The 22,869-nt window shown below is 46.7% G+C and overlaps 1 protein-coding gene across 1 annotated transcript in view; it reads right to left on the reverse strand.

The window, feature by feature from the left end:
- Positions 1 to 11,582, reverse strand: part of SHISA3 (shisa family member 3) — a 63,683-nt gene extending 52,101 nt beyond the window's left edge. The window contains exon 1 of the mRNA XM_073645573.1: positions 10,710 to 11,582. Within this exon, the coding sequence (XP_073501674.1) occupies positions 10,710 to 10,974 (265 nt within the window). The 5' untranslated portion in view covers positions 10,975 to 11,582. The remainder of the gene's footprint in view (positions 1 to 10,709) is intronic.
- Between the last annotated feature and the right edge of the window lie 11,287 nt (positions 11,583 to 22,869).

Here is a 22,869-nt window from a genome sequence, read left to right on the forward strand (position 1 = left end):
TGTCGCTTGGAGCAGTCTAGAACGAGCGCACCCGGAGGCAAGGTGTCCAGAGCGAGAGCACCCGGAGTCGAGAAGAGGAAGAGTAGACCCGGGAATGGAGCGGCAGCAGAGCAGCACCGGCCCGCTGGCCAGGAGCCTGCAAAAGGAAGAAGGAGGAGAGCAGAGCAGCACCGGCCCGCTGGCCAGGAGCCTGCCGGAAGCAGAGCAGAGCAGCACCGACCCGATGGTCAGGAGCCTGCTGGAGTCAACAACCCCGCTAGGCTTAGCGGAGATCCTGGCGCAGCTTCCCCGAGATCGGGAGTGCGCGCGGAGTGCCCTGGAGGGCCTCGCGGGAAGGATGGCCCGAGTGCAGAGGGAGATCCTGGCGGAGTGGGGCCGGGAGATGGCCCAGCAAGCTGGAATCCGTCCACGGAACCCGCTCCCTTGGAAGAAGACACCGACTACCTCTGCGGATGACGCGGGAGGACCCAAGGCCGGAGACGGCGCAGAAGAGGGAGCGAGACGTATGGCAGCAGGTAAGGGGGACGCCTATACCCCATACCGGAAGACCACCCACCTGCCCCAGCTCCCCGTCGCAGAGCCCGAAGGTCCCCCGGCCGTACCCGAGACCGCCATGACACCGCCACCGACTAGGCCCCGACCGGAAGCCGCCGTCGCGACCCCAGTGACGTCACGCGTCGTGACCCGGAGCGTGGCGAAGGAAGGGAAGCCTCCGGCCTGGTCGCAAGGCCTAGCGTTTCCGGGCGCCGCATCCCCAGCAGAGCCATCTACCTCCGCGGAGCCTCCGGCCTGGTCGCAAGGCCAGGTGGCCCAGGGTGCCGCCGTGTTAACAGTTCCATTTACCTTCCAGATGCCCCAGGCCTGGCCGCAAGGCCTGGGCAACCTGGGCGCCCCCACCATCGCGCCCGCACCCGTAACATCAAGGGTGCCAAGTCTGGGAGAGGACCCCTTCAGCCAGCTAGCGTGGCCGGACGGGCGGCCCTTCATCTGGCCCAAAGAATTCTTGGAACTGGAGCGACAAAAGAAGTTAGGTCCCCTGTGTGAGCCCCTGATCCCGGCTCCAAAGTCCGTGACTCGGGTCTCGCCTCCACTCGAGGAAGCCCAGTTCGTGTGGGACCCCACGGGAGAAGATTTGATGGGGTTCACCGGAGAGACTCGGGCAGCTGCAGCAGAGCGTACCGAGTGTTGCCGTCAACAGCTGGCAGAGTTCAAGAGAGAGCGGGAGGAGAGGCGGGCCAGAGAGCAATGGGCCCGGACCCGCAGCGCGGAGCAAAAGAGTCGGACCAGAAGGGACCCCTATGCAGCAGATCGTCCCCGTACCATCGGGACGGTAATAAAGTTTAATGCGCAGCATGGGTGGGGCTTCATAAAGGACCGGAACACCATGGGTGACGTCTTCGTTACCCGACGGGATGTCGAGTCTCACCTGCCAGAGGGTCACAAAGGCCGTGACCTCTACGTCGGTGACGAGGTAACGTTCACCCGGCACAAGTGTGCCAAGGGACCTTACGCCCTCCACGTGCATCGCCTGACAGAGGAGGAGTTGCGGTGTAGGGAGGAGGAGCCAGAAGACCCGGACGGGTTCAAGGCTAGAAGGTACTATGACTGAAATAGTACAAAGGAGATGTAAATAGTTACCCGTCGGGGTACCCAAGTAACCGTGGCTGCTTTAAAGTTTAGTCCCCGTTGGGACCAGTGAACAGTTTAACCCGTGTGTCCCCTACCCAAACCAGGCTGAGGACTGTGAGCAGCCATCCCATTCCCTTTACTTGGCCGGGGACTGAGAACGGCCAAAACTTCCCTGTACATAGTTGCGCTTCCTAAGGCGCCCCCTACTGGTTTTATGAGAAACTGCTTATCAAAAGACTGTCGCACTTTACCTGGTCACGAGTTGCACGGTGACCAGAGGAGGAAGAAAGAAAGAGACGACGAGAATGTTATAATGATGTCTATATGAAAAAGTTATATATATATAATATTTTATATGTTTTATATGTTTATAAAAATTTGTATGTTTTGGTGTTTTTGTCTTTGCAGCCCGAGGACGTGCTGTGATTTACCAGGGGGGAATGTAGCACCCTGAGGATTCGGCTGCTACAGGAGTATTGCACCTCAACCCAGAGGTGTGATATTCCACTCCCGGGTAAGGATGGAGTGTGGAACTGAGCTCAGATAGACTGCATGCACTACATACATCCCATTCCAGAGGAGCAGGCCGACGGCACTCCCACTTAGAAATGTGCAGGTGCGACCGAGCCTGTTCCTGGCTGGAGTGGGAGGGGGGAGGAACATCCCATGTAGTGTAGGGGCAGATAGGGGGAGCAGTCTGGGTAGTGGTAGGAGCTCATTGGGTGCTGGTCACCTGAGCTCACACATAGAGGGATATATAAGGAGGGCACCAACTTAGAATCAGGGTCAGTCAGCTGCAGAGGACAAGTCAGATGCAGAGAGCAGGAAACAGCAGCCCTGGAGAGAGAGAGAGTGGAGTGAAGAAAGACCCAGAGGGGGACAAAGAAGGGACCCAAGAACCCAAATAAGAACACCGGGTGAGGAGTCAGCAGAAGGGTACCGGAACCCAAGCTGGTGGGGGCAAAGACATTCCCCAGCCAGAGACCGGAGACCGTGGGCAGTGTCTGTCACGGTCACCCACTACATTCACCCTGAAGGCACACCACAGGAAGGGTCAGGGAACCTTAGGCCAAAGGTTGCCCAACAGAAGGCCCGAGGGAGCTGGACTTAGGTGAATCACTGGTGGGGACGGCTGAAGTAAGGACAGAGGGAGAGCTCAGGGCCACGCTCCGGACTTGTTTGGGGGTTGGCCGGATCCAGGACCTGGTGGACGCAGCACGGCTCGGGAGGTCACTTGGAGCTAGAGTGACCAGGAACATCTGCAGTAAGTAAAGACCCTTAACTGCACTACCCGAGTCTGTCATCATTACCGGCTGCACCGCACCACCACAACCCCCATCCTCTGCGCCTGTCCCCTCTGAGGCTATACCCCTCCCGTTGGGGGTTATCCCACCAAGCTGCGCATCCACCATCAGCCTCAGCGGACCCTGCTGCAGCGGCGGCCACAGTGACCGCATCACAACGGGTGGCGTAGTCGACACAACGAACTTTAATAACATCAGTAAAGACTGCCACATAACCCTGAGCTTGACGCCCTGGGCACGGGACCGGGTCACAGCCGCTCGGAGACTACAACCCCCCATCTGATCCGGTGCCGGGTATTCCCCTCAAAAAGGAATATGTCCCAGGGGGCGCGTCACGTCTGCCACATACAGGGTGAATAAGCTGAGATGTTACCGGCGGTGCAGCTGCCACATACAGGGTGAATAGGCTGAGATGTTACGGATGGTACGGCTGCCACATACAGGGTGAGCAGGTTTAGATGTTACTGGCGGTGCGGCTGCCGCATGCAGGGTGAATAAGCTGAGATGTTACTGGTGGTGTGGCTGCCCCATACAGGGTGAATAAGCTGAGATGTTACCAGCGGTGCGACTGCCACATACAGGGTGAATAGGCTGAGATGTTACGGACGGTGCGGTGGCCACATACAGGGTGAATAAGATGCGATGTTACTGGCGGTGTGGCTACCACATACAGGGTGAATAGGCTGAAATGCTACCGGCGGTGCGGCTGCCACATACAGGGTGAATAGGCTCAGATGTTACTGGCATTGTGGCTGCCACATACAGGGTGAATAAGCTGAAATGTTACCTGCAGTGCAGCTGCCACATGCAGGGTGAATAGGCTAAGATGTACTGGCGGTGCGGCTGCCATTTACAGGGTGAATGAGCTGAAATGTTACAGTAGCTGTGTCCGAAGAACACCGCAAAGCAGGATTCATGTACGGCACAACAGACAAGGAGGCAGAAACAAAACACAGGCTTTATTATGTACAAAGGGCTTATATGCCGGGAGATAAGAATAACAGTATTTACAATGATAATATTAATAACATCAATATAGGAAGAAATAGCTGAAGCGAGTCACAAAACTATGCTCTAGCTATGGCTATGAAAGCTCAATACAAACAGTACAAATCAAGTTTCACAAACTACTCTAGGCTAATTCTCTATCTGGCTTTCCACTAATAGGACCACGCTGCTACAGCGTCCTAACTAAAGAAAACTGCGCTAAACCCTAACACAGTTAACCACCGGTGAGTCACTCACAATTGTGCAGGTCAGGAACAGAAAGACAGCTGCTGCTTCTTTTGGTTGTAGCTGAGTCAAATGAGTTACACTTCAGTTCTTTCTCCTATATATTGGATCTCTTTTCCTCTGCAGGTAGGCAAGTCTTGTTTCACTTTCAATGATGAGAGATGGCTTGCACTCTGTGTTGTCTGTTACCTTAGGTCACCAGTCTTAAGGGAAGCTGTTCTACAGAAGGGACCTTTGGACAACAAATCTTGCAATAGTCCGAACTTTTATCTTTCCAGAGTATATTAGTGCCTCATAGTCTCTCCTTATCAGGGAACCAGCAAAAGTCTCTCTGATACCTCATACACACACGAGGTCTTTGCTTCCTGATTCATCTCCCTCTCACAGCACACACCAAAAACAACAGGAGGGGGAGGCAACTAGTCCAGAAGCAAAATCCAGAGTGGAGCATGGTCTCTTAAAGCCACATTGTCATTCAATGTCCAGTAAGGGCTGAACCCCTACATTACGGCCGGTGTGGCTGCCATTTTCAGGGTGAATGAGCCATGGTGTCAGAAGCAAACTTGATTGCTCATTACTCGCAGCTTGTAGGTTGTGGTCTTTGGCTGCATGTAGCAGTGGCACCATGAGACCCCTCTTGCATGCTGCTGGCAATTGTGTAAGCTTGTTATTGTATCAGGCCTTGTTCTGCCATTTTATAATCATGGCTTTTTACAAAGTTTCTTTTTATTTACTTTATATGCATTTGGGCCAATAAAACATAGAAACATTTTGTCACAGTTTTTTACATTTTGCAAGTTACCTTATATATATTTTATATATATTCATGTATTTATACTTATTCCAAATGACTGTATATATTGATAGTGACTTTTAAAATTGCTACCTCCAATAGGTGGCGCTAGAGTTCTTGTTCTCTCTTTCTTTTAAGAGGCTATTAAAAATGCCCAGAGGATCATTGCATGACCTATAGGACTTCCTACTCTAACTAGGCACTCTCCACAATGAGAAACTCTACCCCTTAAGCCCCCAATACACATTTGACTGACGTTGGCCAAACCTGCCAATACCGACAGGTTTGGCAGAAAGCCAATATGTACCGGAGCCCTTGACAATTGATTATTGGGGGAGATAAGGATCCGGCATGTCCTATATCAGACTGACGATTCTTTGCTTCACCTGGAGATAAGCTGGCTCTCTAATAGACAGCACAAGAGTGCTAGTCAGAGCAATTGCTCCTGAGTATGGGAAGGCAAGCTGAGATGACAGCCATCTAATGTATGTAAAGTGCTTTTGACCTCCTGTCAGAGGCCTCTCATCCAGTGAAACTGGATAACCTGCTTTGCACTGATGAGGGCAAAAAACCTGAAACATGTGTCTGCAAATGGAGTGTCTGGTTTGGCTTCTTATTCCTAAGTCATGTGGCAAGGCTCGGAGGGTCGATATTGACTTTTAGGATTGCTACACCCAATAGATGGCGCTCTAGTCCTCTTCCTTTCTGAAAAACTATTTGCAAACTCCTGTATACTAATTCATGTTGGGCGATTGTTAATTGCATTTGTAAAAGCCCAAGGGAAGTTACTAACAGCAAGATTATTATGCACAGACATATCCATGACTCACTCCCACTCGCTGTATGCAGTCAGTTAACTGTTTTACCGATGGCCCCTGTAGGCCGACTGATAATAAGGCCATTAGAGTGTTTGGATATATGTTATAGGTGTATAATAAAAGGATATTATTGTATGAAATTCAATCTAACATTATCAGGCATAGTGCTACTTCTGTCACAGAGCTTAAAATTAATGGCCTTTTGCACTGTACATATTAAAATGCACTTCAGACAGGGCATAAAAGGCCGTCCACTGGGACGAGTTTGCTGTGAAGTATTGTACAGGAGGTCTGGGTATAGTATTACAGGCCTCACCCTAGGTAATTTGGTTCGAGCAGTACACATTGCTGCACAAGAGATTCTATGCATTGCTTAACTCAAGTGGTTTTACAGAAATTTACGACTGACTGAGGCTGTGCCAAGGGCGCACAAAGAAAAGATTATTATTTTTTTCCTGGATGACTTTTAGGATTTAGATCAAGAAATAAAAATATACTGTACTAGCACAAATACGAGTAAGAGGTCGTATAGAAAGAAATCCATGATATGAAGGGGGGATGCATTTCTCCAATAGAGGTGTGTACTGTAAGCACAAATAGCAGAGCTGAATTTGTCGATTAACTCTTTGAGGTTGGATGGAGTGTGCGCAGTGATCTAACTCTCTGAGCTACTTTACTGTAGATGCAGAAGGTCCGATGTAATACCACAGATAACAAACCATCATTTCACATAGAGTTGTGACACATAGCAAACTCCACTCTGCTGTACGGGTGTCTGTGAGAAATCATATGATTACTATTAAAAATAGAATACATCTATAAAAGGGGGCAGTTAGATGACCGTATAAATCGAGATCGGAACACAGTGTACAGACTGGCCAGCAGCTCTCACAACCAGAGCATAATGATGGGGTCAGGAGAGCCGCCGGCCAGTCCGTGTATGACCCTCAGGTCAGGAAAGCCGCTGGCCAGTCCGTGCATGACACTCGGGTCAGGAGAGCCGCCGGCCAGTCCATGCATGACGCTCGGGTCAAGAGAGCCGCCGGCCAGTCCATGCATGACGCTCGGGTCAGGAGAGCCGCCGGCCAGTCTGTGTATGACGCTCGGGTCAGGAGGGCCACCGGCCAGGCTGTGCATGACGCTCAGATCAGGAGAGTCACCGACCAGTCTGTGCATGACATTCGGTTTGGGAGAGCCGCTGGCCAGTCAGTGCATGACGCTCGGGTCGGGAGAGCTGCTGGCCAGTCCGTGCATGACGCTCGGGTCAGGAGAGCAGCCAGCCAGTCCTTGTATGATGCTCAGGTCGGGAGAGCAGCTGGCCAGTCCGTACATGTCGCTTTGGTCGGGAGCTCTGCCGTCTGACTGTGCCCAAAGGTTCACTACCTACATACATATAGTAATAGGATACTGAGACGCTATTTTTCCCCTTAGGCCTCTTTCACATGTCTGTTTTTCACAGATAGAACATGTACCCATTATAGTCTACGGGGCTATTCACATATCTAAGAGAAGTCCATTTTTTATCTGACTCACGTATGGATCAAATTTGCCAAAGCAAATCAATCGGTCTGTGAAAAAATGGACAGCACCAGATGCCATGCATGTGCCATTGAGTCCGTTTTTAGTACTTAAGGCCCAGTTCAGACGAGTGAATGCAAAATTGTCCATTTTTTCATCCTGAAAAAAGTGACATTTTTACATCCATTTTGTGTTCAGTTTGTCCGTTTTTGCATCATATCCATATGTCCGTTTTTATATCCATGTGCCATCGGAATGTCCATTTTGTACATCCGTATGGTATTCGTGTTTTCCCACAAATTAATTAATAAATAATGAAGGCCAAATACAGTTTCAAGGATCCATGAAAAACGCATGACATATGGATGGTAACTTGTATGTGATTTTATTTTATTTTCACCCGTTGACTTATAATGGGCAAATCTGAATCGGAATATGATCAAGTGAACTGCTACATTACCGTGCAGTAATCCTTGTCCTGTCTGTATGCCACGCCCACTTGGCTACCTGTTGTGCATACGAACACCACATGGACCGATAATATGCTCATCTGAACAGGCCCTTTCAGGTAGGAGAAACTTTTTTTTTTACGTACGAGAAAAACAAGTGCCACGCTGATGGTGGAATCAGACCAGCACACCGATAAAAAGCAAGCCATTTATTATTTACTCAAAAAAAAAACATGAATGAGGACTTATGAGGATACTGTATAAAAAAATATGTATTTTGTTTTTACTGTAGCTAGAAATACCCTGTGGATTGGGAGAATAATTTCTTTGGGATTATATATCTGATCAGGTAAAATTAAGCAAAGTTTAAAATAGAAAAGCAATAGTAAAATGGTGGATTGTAAGCATAGTGGCACCAGGTATCAAGGCACCAGTCACCGGAAACCCTCAAAAGACAAGATAGCCTTCTAGACCTCAGTTATGGACCGGATATAAAAAGCAATTTATCTCTAGTTTAACGAGTGACCATTGTTTTAATTTTTTTAAGTCAATAGTACACATGAAAAGAAACAACTTTGTAATATATCTAAGCAGAGAAATTTGCTTCTTTCTCCTCTTTGATGGTTCATTCACTCTAAATTTGGGGTTAAAATCTGTAAAATCTGTGTTCAGTGAGGACGGATTTTCCATTACTGAGATAGGAGATGGCAGTTGGTGCTTTTAAAGTTCTATGGAGAGGGACGAGGCAGACGCAGAGATTCTGCTACAAGTTCTCCTGAAATGACAGTTACAGTTCTCCATAGAACTTTATGAGCACCAACTATCTCAGTAATGGGAAAGCCTGTCTTCACCGAAAATACAGATTTTAACTGGGAATTTTGAAAATGGAAAATCAGTCCAGGAAGAGAAAGAAGAGGATATGTCTGATGAGATGTATCACAAAAATTCTTATTTTCACATGTAGTATTGATGTATGGAAAAAAATTAAACCGATGGTTACTGTTTAAAGGAATGTGACTCTGCTCGGTCTTAGAAGAAGAGAATGTAAGAATAAATTACAGGACTTCCCTAACTCCTGCTGTCTGGAGTTAGGGAAAGCAGCAGGTGGAAAACACTGGAGATAAGACTGGATCCAGATAAATTGAAGATTGAGATAGATAGATAGACAGATAGATAAAATTGATTACTGATACATGAATAGATAGATACAATAGATAGATATATGGATAGATAGATACATACAATAGACAGATACAATTGACAATAGATGAATAGATAAGATAGATAGACACAATTGATAAATATATATAGATAGAGGATAGATATATAAAATTGATGATAGATACATAGATATGAGATAGATACAATAGACCGATGCAATTGATGATATACAGATACTATTGATAGATAGATATGGATAGATAGATTTATTGAATAGGTTTCAAAATGCTATCCAAGTCACTGATCATTTTGTGGACCTATATATATATATATATATATATATATATATATATATATATATATATATGTTTCTACCAATCTTGTAATGTTACACGACATGGATTTTCCTTCCAGATTTGGAGGCAGAATATCTGCAGCGTATTACAGTAGTAGCCAAATGGATGAGTTTACACCAGATTTGATCCAAACGCGGCAGAACAAAATATCTGCTGCGGAAATTGACCTACAGTTCAGATTTTAATGTCACATTTATCATGTGGATTTCCAGTGTGGACTGCAGTGCATAGGATAAAATCCACTGCAAATCACCGACTAATCCGCATGTAACACATGTAGAATTTGTAGCAAATTTTGTTTCAGAAAAATCCACAGCAGAAAGTTTGTTCTTGTGAATATTCTACAAATTAATTAAGTATTTTTCTTGGCAGGATTAACAGTAGACGAGGGCTATTACATATGACATATTGTCTACTTTGGGTACTTGGCAGTAATACAATGATTCCATGCTGAAATATTGGTTATTTATTATTTTGTTGGAAAATCCATACTTCTATACCAGGAGTCCTGCGCTATCGGCACTGCCTGTTATACCTGTTGGCAAATGCTGACTACTAGCCCATGTCCTGCTTTCCATTAGCCATAGCGGCAACAGTGTAACTATCAGGACTAACAATCTGATAAATCACTTCTGCAATGTAGTTTGTAACTAAATTTCCCTTTTTGTTGCTATGTCCTCCGCAGTATTAGGCTGGAAATAGATGCAATGATTCGGCCATGGCTACGTAGTGACGTGTTGCGCAACATTGAGATTGTGTTGTCGCATCGCAACATCTCATCTAATTATTTCCTGTGGTGTCACATTACACCCTGCGATCTACCGCCGACTGCCAGACAGTCGCAAATGTCTCCAAATGTGTCGGATTTTATGTCGCTTTTGCAAGTTGCAGTAAAGTTCCATAAATGTTTTTGGTCGTGCAATTTTTCTGAAAAATGCTGCTGCGCAAAATATGTCACCGGGCTGCTCCAGCCTTATTGTTATCAATAATTCATCATTGATTAGTATTATTTAAAAAAAATTGCCATTTGCATCCATTGCAATCAGAAAATGTAGTGTGCTGGGACTTCTAGTGCCCTAAGAGTATGTTCACACAGGGTGTCTTTAGAGCGTGTTTTTCCGTATGAAAAACGCAAGTGTTGGCAGGAAAAACGTGGGTTTTTCATGATTTTTTCATGCATTTTTTTCCATTTCATTCGAATGGGTGAAAAACGCTGAAAAAATTGACATGCTGCAAATATGAAAAAACGCACTGACGGTTTAAAAATGCAAGGAAAAAAACACAGCATGGGGGATGACATTTTGCAAACTATGTACATTATGATGGGACTGTAAATCGTTGCATTTTTTAGCGCAAAAAAATAAACGAATGGAAAAATTGCTGCAAATAGTCAACATGTGAACAAGCCCTAATAGGCATAGATGACAGTACAGGGCGTTGATACTCACGGGCAGTGACTCCAGTGTTCTCCAGCTCCCTGTCATTGGTACAGCTGCCTTGCTCCAGTCTGGCATCTGACGCTGCACAACAATAGCGCAGCGAGCATGACCCACAACAGATAGTAGCGTCCGCGGTATCAAAATCCTCAGGACACTGGAATCCTGCCTGGTAATTGCCAGCAGTGTCCACCCATCCATGGCAGTACTCCCCCTGTGCCCTGGCATTACCCCAAGTAAAGAAGGAAAGCATCAAGTAGCATCCCAGTAACTTCATAGTCACTCCACGGTGGCCAAACGTAAGAACAAAAAAAGTTGTCACTTTGCAGTGTACTTATATCTGGATTTTCTAAAAATCACCCATTGAATTTGCACACAGGTCCACCATATACATGGAGGCAGAAGGGCATGAAGAGACTGGCAGATCATTCAACCCAGAATCCTATCCAACACATGGTGCTGCTCCTGTGATGGGGCATTACTGGGTGGCTCTGGTCTGTGTTTTCTATAGCCCCAGGGTTTGGGGGTATCTGCTGCTGGTGGTCTCTGACTTCTGTATAGGCAGAGCAAACAGAAGCAGGTCACAATTCACAGAGCAACTTGCTGAGATCTTAGGAAATTCCAGTGCTGAGCGGTGATTCCAAGTCCTGACATAAGTGCAGCTTGCAGCAGCTAGGAGGGCTGGGGTCTATCTCAAGTTGGGGGCTGCTCCTGCCTTCTCTCATGTGAAGTCATTCTCTGGTGGTCTCCCTATGTGCATGTCTGGCAGCTTGCTAGAGCCCCCCGGCTGTCACTCCCAGCCCCCAGGGTCACAAGGCAGCTAATGAGCGGGGCTCCCTGCCACTCACTACTAGCCATTGTCACCAATATAGAGGCTGAGCGCTGCGTCTCCTGGGACTTGGCTCACAATGGAATCCGGCACACAAGCCCCCCTCATTACTCACAATTTATTTCTAAATGCAGCCTAATTTGAGGTGGGTTTTTGCAGAAAGAAAAGAAACCTCATTCAACGCTGCGGGGGCACCTTCCTATATATTTAGCGCCTAGACGAAAGAGTATATATATATATCTTATAAGGTTGATAGGATTTGCGTCTCCTTTCTAGATGTTTAACTAATCCCTCGCATCCATTTATTATGGACACTTGTAAATGAAAATAATTTTGGATAGAAACACTAAATAATGAATTGGAATAATGTAGTAGAGCGCGGGCGACCACCTGGTGCCGGATTCTCAGCAGGGATCCTGCCAGGTTGAATTTTCTGCTTTTCATTCCAATGGATTTTCTTCATGAGGAATCTCCCCATATACTTGTTGGAGGCGGTGGTAACAGGAGGTAATTAGCGCTGAGATTTTCATTGGAGGTCAATGTAATGAAGGTCAAGTGGAATCGCCTCCGTTATTAGTGGGCAAACTTTGCATTGCAAATCAGTTCACTCACACGGGGCTGAGGAGATGCAGACAAATTGTTTTATTTTAGGCCTTGGAGACACCTGATAATATCCAGGTCATTATTATTAGGTCTCATTTTCCTGCTGAATAAGCATGAAGCACTGCAGACCCGAGCAGAGGGCGCAAAGAGAAAAGCGACTGCAAGGTGATTTTGGTTTTCTGTGTTTTTTGGGGCAGGTGCCTTCTGACGAGCGTATGAAAAATTTTCTTTCGACTCGCACAATTTTTTTTGAATTTTCATCAGATTTTCATCCATGTGCCACCTGTGTGTCCGTTTTTTACATCCATGAGACATCTGTGTGCAATTATTTTTCAGACCATTACATTAAAACATGTGCATGATGACATACCGTTTCCTAGGTTTATAATAGAAATCTATCCGTAAAAAACAGATGCCGCTCTGATGGTCCGTGTGACATTCACTTTTTTTCTCGCACCTATAGACAATTGTGTGACTCTCATCCAAGACTCAGATGAAAGTAGCGCGTGCTGCAACCTTTTATTTCACGGACAGTCAGACTGAGAAAAAAATAATTTATTAAACAGCCCTATCGAATAACATGGGTTAAAAATCGAAGTACATGTCCGATTTATATACACTCATCTGCAAGAGCCCTAAGGTTAAAGTTCATACGAGAGTCTAAAAAAATTCACCCAATGTTCATCCAGAATAAACAGTAAATTTTTCATCTGTATTGTCATCTATATGGCATCCGATTTTATACAACGGAAATTATTAATATTTTACAAGAACAAATACAACTTCCTATGTTAAAGAATTGCAATTTATCCATAAAAATCGATCCGTATGGCACCCAATTTTTTTGTGCATTCATAGCTGTGAATCGGACAGTCTCATCCAAAATATGGAAGAGGCTACAGCATGCTGCAATTTGTTTCACGCAGACATTTGGTCTGTATGAAAAAAAGTAATCTATTCAGTCTAAGGGCTCAATCAGACGTCAGTGATTTTCTCTTATAAGTGTTTGGTAATCGTATCAGTTTTTAGCTAAGCCCACATGCACACGTTGAGTATTTGGTGAGTTTTTTACCTCAGTAAAACCAGGAGTGGAACCATCAGAGGAAAAGTATAATAGAGACACATCACCACTTCTGTATTTATCACCCACTCCTGGTTTTGACTTACTAATACTGAGGTAAAAAACTCACCAAATACTCAATGCAGGGGCATACCTACCGCCGGTGCAACTGCACCGGGGCTGGCGGTGCAGGGGGGCCCTTCCTGGGCGGCTGATAATGAGGCAACCTGGCCTGCTTCTCGTAGCCCCAGGCTCCGGGGGGCCCATGGCCAGATTGCCCTCACCATATATGGCGGGCATGGAGCAATCCCTGCAGCTCCGCTGCTGACAGGAGGAAAATGGCTGCCCGGAGCTTCCTCCCTGACACAGGCCCGCGCTACTTGATGATGTCATCATGCAGCGAGGGCCTGTGTGTCAGGGAGAAAGTTACCAGAGATGAAGAGGATGCTGCAAGGGAACGAGCTGAGGTAAGTTGTGTTTTTTATTTTCTTAACTGAACCTGGGGAAGCTGGGGAGAGGAACAGGAGAATGAAGGGGGGCTGGGAGAGCAATGAGAGGAGGCTGGGGAGAGCAATGAGAGGAAGTTGGGGAGAGCAATGAGGGGCTGGGGAGAGCAATGAGGGGAGGCTGTGGAAAGCAATGAGAGGAGGCTGGGGAGAGCAATGAGGGGAGGGTGTGGAGAGCAATGAGAGGAGGCTGGGGAGAGCAATGAGAAGAGGCTGGGGAGTGCAATGAGGGGAGGCTGGGGAGAGCAATGAGGGGAGGGTGTGGAGAGCAATGAGAGGAGGCTGGGGAGAGCAATGAGAAGAGGCTGGGGAGTGCAATGAGGGGAGGCTGGGGAGAGCAATGAGGGGAGGGTAGGGAAAGAAATGAAAGGAAGCTGGGGAAAGCAATGAGAGGAGGCTGGGGAGAGCAATGAGAGGAGGCTGGGGAAAGCAACGAGAGGAAGCTGGTGAGAGCAATGAGGGGCTGGGGAGAGCAATGAGGGGAGGCTGGGGAGAATAATGAGGGGAGGCTGGGAAGAGCAATGTGGGGAGGCTGGGGAGAGCAATGTGGGGAGGCTGGGGAGAGCAATGTTGGGAGGCTGGGGAGAGCAATGTGGGGAGGCTGGGGAGAGCAATGAGAGGAGGCTGGGGAGAGCAATGTGGGGAGGCTGGGGAGAGCAATGTGGGGAGGCTGGGGAGAGCAATGCTGGGGCTGGGGAAAGCAATGATGGGACTGGGGATAGCAATACTGGGGCTGGGGAGAGCAATGATGAGGATGTGGATGGGGAGAGCAATGATGGGGACAGGGAGAGCAATGATGGGGCTGGGGAGTGCAATGCTAGGGCTGGGGATAGCAATGCTGGGTCGGTGGAGAGCAATGGTGAGTATATGGATGGGGAGAGCAATGATGGGATAGTGGGGAGTGGGAGAGCAATGATGAGGATGGGGTGCTGGGACAGAGCAATGATGGGGTGCTGGGAGAGAGCAATGATGGAGGTGCTGTGAGAGAGCAATGATGGAGGTGCTGTGAGAGAGCAATGACAGGGGTGGTGGGAGAGAGCAATGATGGGGGTGGTGGGAGAGAGCAATGATGGGGGTGCTGGGAGAGAGCAGTGATGGGGTGCTGGGAGAGAGCAATGATGGAGGTACTGTGAGAGAGCAATGATGGGAGTGCTGGGAAAGAGCAATGATGGGGTGGTGGGAGAGCGCAATGACGGGGGTGCTGGGACTGAGCAATGATGTGGGTGCTGGGAGACAGCAATGATGTGGGTGCTGGGAGAGAGCAATGATGGGGATGCTGGGAGAGAGCAATGATGGGGGTGCTGTGAGAGAGCAATGACAGGGGTGGTGGGAGAGAGCAATGATGGGGGTGGTGGGAGAGAGCAATGATGGGGGTGCTGGGAGAGAGCAGTGATGGGGTGCTGGGAGAGAGCAATGATGGAGGTGCTGTGAGAGAGCAATGATGGGAGTGCTGGGAAAGAGCAATGATGGGGTGGTGGGAGAGCGCAATGACGGGGGTCCTGGGACTGAGCAATGATGTGGGTGCTTGGAGACAGCAATGATGTGGGTGCTGGGAGAGAGCAACGATGGGGATGCTGGGAGAGAGCAATGATGGGGGTGCTGGGAGAGAGCAGTCACAGGGGTGCTGGGAGAGAGCAATGATGGGGGTGATGGGAGAGAGCAATGATGGGGGTCTCTTTGCTTGTACTGGAAAGCCTTGTATATTTTCCGTGTGCACATAGCCTTACAGTTAATTGGGGAGACTCACAGAGGCTGAATAATTTATATTATTGGCCGGTGGAGATTATAGTTAATGGGGGGCATAGTGCTGCTTATCACTTTATATTTTGATTACTAAGTGGCTAATAGTATATTAATGGGAGGGTACATATCTGTATTCAGGGCACAGTGCGGGGGAGACACGTGTATGTATACAATATATGTGACCTTGTTATTTTCTAGGCTGGAGATCATCTTGACAAGACGAGTCGTGGCTGGGAGATGTCAACATGAAGGTCTGACCAGATGGAGAAGAAGCAGCAGAAACCGACTCTGATCAGATGAGACATCAGCGGTAAGTGCCTGGATGTAAATATTCTGTATCTGGACTGTGTCACTTGGAGTGATAATGTTACATGTAAAATCCCGTAGGCTGCATTCTCACACATGGGACATGCTCAATGCGTCTGTAAAAGCGGGTAGCACACAGACACTGCACACAGATGCAGGAATGTAGCCTTATTATGAAAAGCACAGTCCCTTAGTATATAGTATACTCACATATTATGTATAGCACCATCCTTAGTTACATAGTTTCCTCTTTTATTATGTATAACACCGTCCCTTATTACCTACCATCCTCTCTAGTTATATATGATGAGGTCTCTTATTACAAGTATATAGCTTCCCCTGCTGTTATGTACAGTGCTATCCCTTACATAGCGTATTCTTGTTATTTTTGTCAGTCACAGCGCCCTCTTTTATTACATAGTCATCTCCTCCATCAGGAAAGAAGCTTTCCCATGCTCCATCAGCCGTCATTTCATTATATATCTAACAAGAGAGGGAGCTATGTACTAAAGAACAGGGCGCTATATTATCCGATATGTAAGGGATGGTGCTGTACATACCAAGAGAGGGTACTGTGTAATAAGGGACAGCAATATACATAATAAAGGAGGCTATGTAAGAGGTATATATGTGTGTGTGTGTGTGGCTATATATATGACTCGCCCCCTGGGCCGTGGGGTACCCGGAACCGGGCTTTAGTGCGATGATGGGGGTAGTAGCCACGGGATCGGGGGTAGTAGTGGCAACCCGATCCCGTGGCTCAGGATGGTCAGACCAAATGCTGTGGCAGTCTATTTGTAGAGTTATGAATGTCCGACTACGCCACCCGTGGATTGCGGTCAGGGATGACCGCCGCTGCAAAGCAGACCGCTGAGGCTGATGTTGGTGTGCAGCACAAGGGTGGGATAACTCCCCACGGGAAGAGTGTAGCCTCAGGGCAGCGTATGCGAATGCTGGGGGTGATAGTGCAGGCCGCAGTAATAAGAGTTCTAAGTCTGCTTCAAACAGTCCAGGGTCTTTATTGTTGGTATTAGTAATGACCCAACAGGAGTACTGGGTAGGAATGGGCCTGGGTGTCTGAGAGCATTCAGGCGAGCCCCACTGGTCAGGGTGAGTGTGAAGGCCTACCGTTCTCTCTCTGCCCTTGCTGACTATCCCCCTTTTCGTGGTGTGATAGCCCACGTCCCTGAGCTGGCCGTGTACTTCGCCTGTATGGTCTGCGACTCGGGCCTTAGGTACCTTTTGCCTCTCCTTGCTGTACTGGTCCCTCTGTGTGGCAGAGCCTCCAGGCTTCTTAGGCCAAGGGACCTGAAATCCCCTGCGGGTTGGTTCTCTGCTGCTGGGCTTGCAACCCTGACAGCCTCGGACCCCAATGTCCGGTAGTGTAGTTCTCTCAGCCAGGACCGGCTCTCGTCGCCTCTGTCCCTGGCTCGCAGCTTCTCCTCTGCCTCACGGACTCCTTGGCTACAGCTGAACTGTCCCTACTTCTCTGGGACTAGTCTCAGTCCTGAGCTAGGTCGTCCAGTTCTCCCTAACCCTGCCCTCAGATCCAGCTTTTATAGGGGCAGCCAGCTCCCCCTACTGGCCTGGGACAGGAGGTGCTGTATGCTAATTGTCCCTGACCAGGGAACCTCCCTCCTGCTCTCAGACACAGCCTTTAATATTTGTGGCATCCAGGCCTGGGGTGACACATATACATCTGTAGCTTTGTCGCTATAAAAGGTGGGGGGGCCCAGACACATTTCTTGCACAGGGGACTCAAGCAGTCAGTGTCCACCACTGGTCAGTTGGTTACCCCATCTGGTGCCCTCCGCATGCGGCCGCCGGGGCATGAATCATATCTAATGCAATGCTTAAAGGGGTTTCTACTACAATATTTTGTTGTAGAAAATGGGATTATGGGGCTCTTAAAATAAAAAAAAGCAGATACCAACTGTTCCACCACACCACTAGCTGTGTCCTTCACCAGTTTCCTCACTTCCTCTTTCAGTGGGGCGTCATGTGACTACTGTTGCCAATCACCAGTCGCTGATTGCCTGCATAGATTCCGTTATGCTCCACACCAGAAGAAGAAGGGAAGAAATTGGCAGGTAACACGACCCTAGGGGCTGGTAGGTGAGAGTCTTTTTTTTTCTTCCATTTTTACTTATGGGTCCATTTGTATGTCATTTGTCAGGTCCCCTTCTTTGATGTGGGCTCTGAGCCCACATCTTTCCTGGCAGATGATGACTGTATTATTTAGCCATCATCTGCCTCTAGCATCCGAGAGTGGAGCTGAGCCCATAATTGTAAACCTGTTAAATGTTGCTGTCAATCTTTTACAGTGGCATTTACAACAACTGATCTGGGGGTTTACTATTCCATGCACCCATCAGGATGCCATGACAGCTGATGGTCTGCTGAAGACCTCCGTCCTGTCATGACAATACTATAAAAGCGAGCTGACGTTCATAGGAGACCGTGATTTTTGCTATACACAGCAATACTGTTGTATTACTGTATACGTAGTACAAGCGATCGGGCGATGGCAGGTTCAAGTTCCCTAAGGGGACTACAAAGTATAGAAAAAAAATAAAAAATGTTTTTAAAAATATGAAAAAAAGGAATAATTTGAATCACCCTCCTTCCCCCCATCAAAAATAAAGAAAAAAAAATACATGGTATCTCCACATCCATAAAATGACGTTCCGTTAAAATAGAGTTAATTAACCTGATCGGTAAATTATTAATGTAAAAAAAATCAAAAGGACAGAAACTAGATTTTTCGGATGCCGCAATACCGCATAAAGAATGCAGAAAGACGCGATCGCATACATCGTGATAAAATGGATCAAGTCATTCAAAAGTAAAAACTGAGGCAAATGGATTCTGGAGGCGCTCCCGTGGAAGAAAGAGTAACCAAAAAATTGTTGAATCTTCCAAATGTGATGCAATCACATGGAGGATATTCCACAAGGGATTAATATTTGTAGGTTTATTAAAAAAATCATAAAACCGTGAATACACATAAGGGACATGGATGTACAAAAAAGGGAACGGAGAAGGGAGTCTTAAAAAAGGATCACACAACGCGTTTCTGCTCTTAGAGCCTTCATCAGGTGTGTATGAGACCTTAAGTTTGACTGAACTCTTATACCCAGCATCTTTACTTGTTGGTGTAAAGAAGTAAAAATTGCCAGCAAAAATCAAGCCCTTGTATGACTATAACAACTGAAAAATGGAAGACGGGGAGGAAAAAAATGAAAAATGGAAAATCACCATAATCCTGTTAGTGGGTTAACATCAAGCTCTTTCCTACACTAAACCACCAGGGATAATGACATTAACCTCTTTACTTCCAAAGACCACAGAGGAAGCCGGTATTAACCCCTTCAATACCCGAAACCACTAGAGGCGCTCACTTCATAGTGACATGTACCACCAACTATTCTCTATAGAGTTTGACGCTGCGAGATCCCCAGGGAAACACAGCGGTGATAATGAAACAATCACTTTTTCTGGTGGTTTCTTGAACAAGTTATTCATGTGAGAATCTGAAGGATGGGATGTTAGAAAATATTTTTTAATCGTTTCCTACTGAAAATCCCAAACTGTAATCCATTTTTCCTTGTAGATCCTGATGGTAAATCCACTTTATCTGTCATTTATTTTAATTTCATTGTAAAACTATTAATTCATATAAGAAAAGAAACAAATGATACTTCTTTATTGCGAATGGTCTTTCCTTCTTCTATTTCTGTATCTTCACCCCATTGTTTTGACTACCTACAGTCTGAAAATCATGTGGGAGAAAGACGCCTGAGAAAATGGGACATCTGTTCCCATGCGCTTTCTGACCTACGCTTAGTTGTCGGGATAATAGGCAGCTACATTGGAAGAGAACTTGCTCATTAACAGGACTGTACACAATGGCTACACTCATACTTGTATGCATGGGAAATTGTTTTGTTGTAACATGCTAAATAATAATCGTTAACCTCTTACTTGAAGGGTCCTTGAGGTTTCTAAAGTTTGTCAAAAGTCAGAAAGCTTGTGCCATGAATTCTTCACAATGCTACTGAATGAGCAAAAACACTGAGTATTTTAATGACCCGCACAGGGTATTTCTCATCTAGTCAATCATGTTTCATTAACGGTTCCTCAACTGTCACTGAGTTTCCAAAGCCTTTACATAAAAAGACTCAAATATAGTCTCATTACAGAAGAAAACAAATTCCAGAGACCCTCTTAGGGATTTCCTATACAGAATGAAAATCAGAGCCCCATTACCCTAACAATTTCAGTGTCGTGTTGTTCAAGACAGAATTTATTTAGATAATACCTGCCACATTTGATATTATTTTACGGCATAGGTTCATTTTTTATACTTCCAAATAAAGTTTACGTAAAAGTTCAGCAACATTGTAAATACATTGCTTTACTTTACTTGTCTTGTACTTTTCCTGAATTCTAATCTGTTTTATAGCCCAGAGCTGAATTCACAATTCTGTCGGTTTCTTCCGATATATTTTTAGCAGCTTATACTACGTAAGGTAACTGCTATGTAACTGCATTTTCAGTAATTTTTTCAGAATAAGATGTCATTTAAATGCACATGGTTATTAACATTGTTTCTGTTCATTATATCACATATCCTGCATTATTTAGTAGATTTCCGCTTCTTATTACTAGAAGCCTCAGCAGTTTCTCTGTGAGCTCTGCCTCATTCTCCCTCCATCTTCTTTCATCTCCCCTTTCCATAGTCTTTTATAGGCAGAAAGTGTAATTTGAGCCCTGATTGAAGACAGATCTGTACACAGATTTGAGCAGACTTTAAATGATCAATGCAGAAAGTAGTTCACTGATAAGTGGAAAAAAAAGTATTATTCTCTAATAAGTTACAGTATTTTATAACGTTCCTAATATTCACTTATACATTTCATTTATGAAAAAAAGTTAAAGGGTATATCTGGGACTTTGTGAAAAACAAAAACTGTGCCTAAGCACTAACAGGCAGGGAGTTGCTACCTACCTGCCTGTTGTGCCCAGCGCTGTTCATTGCTGGCACAGAGCGCTCCTGCCGGGGATTCAGCTGTCTCTGCTGACGTCACATCGACAGAGCACCAGCGTCTTTTCTGCCCAGCTCTGTTGACGGGGCATGGCTTCTTGCGTCATTCTGATTGACCGTCAGCTCTCCCAGTTAAGCAGCGGGAATCTGGCTGTCAATCAGAATGACATCGAAGTCCCGCCCCGTAAACAGAGCTGGGCAGAAAAGAAACTGCCTCTCTGTCGACGTGACGTCAGCACAGGCTGCCGATTCGCCGGCAGGAGCGGTCTGTGACCACTCTGTGCCGGCGATGAACGGCGCCAAGCACAACAGGCAGGTAGGAAGCAGCTGCCTGCCTATACGTGCTAAGGCACATTTGTTGTTTTTTTTTCACAAAGTCCCAGATATCCCCTTTAAGTGTAGTTACTCTTTAAAACTTTTTATTTCCTATATTAAACATGAAAAATGTAAGTAATAAGATGCTACAAGCAATGGAAATATGCAGAGCATGCTCTTAACAGATGAGATGCCAGCTATGAAGAGTGTATTATGTGACATGATGTAACTAAAATGGGGTTTTCTAGGCAAACATATAGGTATATTTATAAATTAGCTTTAATAATAAGGAAAATAATTTGCTAATATTTTTCAGGTAGGCTAAGAGCCCCGATCCCGTGCAAGCTGCTCCATCATGGGTCCTGGTCAGTTGGCTTCTGGTTTTGTGACTTTTGTGACACAAGACAAGAATTTTCTGTAACGGTATGTGACCAGAGCTAATTACTAGTTACAACTAGTGTTGAGCATTCCGATACTGAAATATCGGGTATCGGCCGATATTCACTGTATCGGAATTCCGATACTTAATTCCGATACTTTTATAATATCGAATACCGGAATCGGAAGTTCCCATAATGCCTGCGCTCTGCAGTGTCTGTGAAGGATGACAAGCTGGATGGCAGCGCTCAGCTGCGATCCAGCTTGTCATCAGAATGCCATCCCAGCGTGGGAGAATTCTCCTGACTGTTTAAAAGCCGGCGCGCGGTAAAAAGCCGCCGGCTTTTAAACAATCACGCAGCCCCATACTGCTTCCCCGCAGCCTCCCACCCCGATCCTCCGCTCCCCTCGCCACCTCCAATCCCAATCGTAAATTAGGACCGGGCGGGGAGTGCAGCACCAAGGAGCGAAGGACCCGGGCGGGGAAGCCGGCAGTGAAAAGACTTCACCGCCGGCTTTCCCGTTCTGTGCTGCGCTTTCCCGCCGGTTATTTCAAATGAACAGCTGAGGTATCAGGTGATGCCGATCAGCTGTTAATTTGAAGTAGCCGCGGTGCCCTCAGAGGGTTCATGTGAGTTCATGCTTGACTGCATGAACTCACATCAACTTTCCCACGGCCGCACAGGTCAGCCTCACCTCCCAGACCATCAGCCCGTCATGATTAGTGTGTGCGGGGTGTGTGTGCGGGGTGTGTGTGTGTGTGCGGGGTGTGTGTGTGTGTGCGGGGTGTGTGTGTGTGTGCGGGGTGTGTGTGTGTGCGGGGTGTGTGTGTGCGGGTGTGTGTGCGGGGTGTCTGTGCGTGCAGGCAGACATAGGCCGATGTGACACTACTACTCCCATCGGCCTATGTCTGTCCCCCGTCCACTCCTGCCAGCAGGATCAGCTCGATGGGAGCAGTAGTTCCCATCAGCCTGATCCTGCTATTTAAATTGCCCTACTGTGTCCCCAATAAATTTTAAATACATGTCATTGGTGGCCAGTGGTTACCTAAAAGAAATTAGTTCATACATTACCTGTCCCCGCCGATCGCCACCTAAAATAAAGTAAAAAATAAAAAACTACACCTATACTCACCTAGACACCTAATTCCCCGAAGCCATCGATCTCCTGTAATAAAATATAAAATAATAAACCACAACCTTATCCTTACCCCTCCGTAGCAGTCCACGAGTGTCCCACGAAGATCTCCAGTTCAGAGCAGCCACATAGAATGTGACCGCTCTGAACCGCTGCCGCCGCTAGAATGACGGGGCCGTAAGGGTTCACCGGAGTTCAGGCAGCGCTGCTCCGGTTAGCTCCTTTACGGCACTGCTGTATCGTGAGAA

The sequence above is a fragment of the Phyllobates terribilis genome, unplaced genomic scaffold (genome assembly GCF_046119375.1).
Source record: "Phyllobates terribilis strain yellow unplaced genomic scaffold, ASM4611937v1 Scaffold_1__5_contigs__length_1240528914, whole genome shotgun sequence".
NCBI classification, from domain to species: domain Eukaryota; kingdom Metazoa; phylum Chordata; class Amphibia; order Anura; family Dendrobatidae; genus Phyllobates; species Phyllobates terribilis.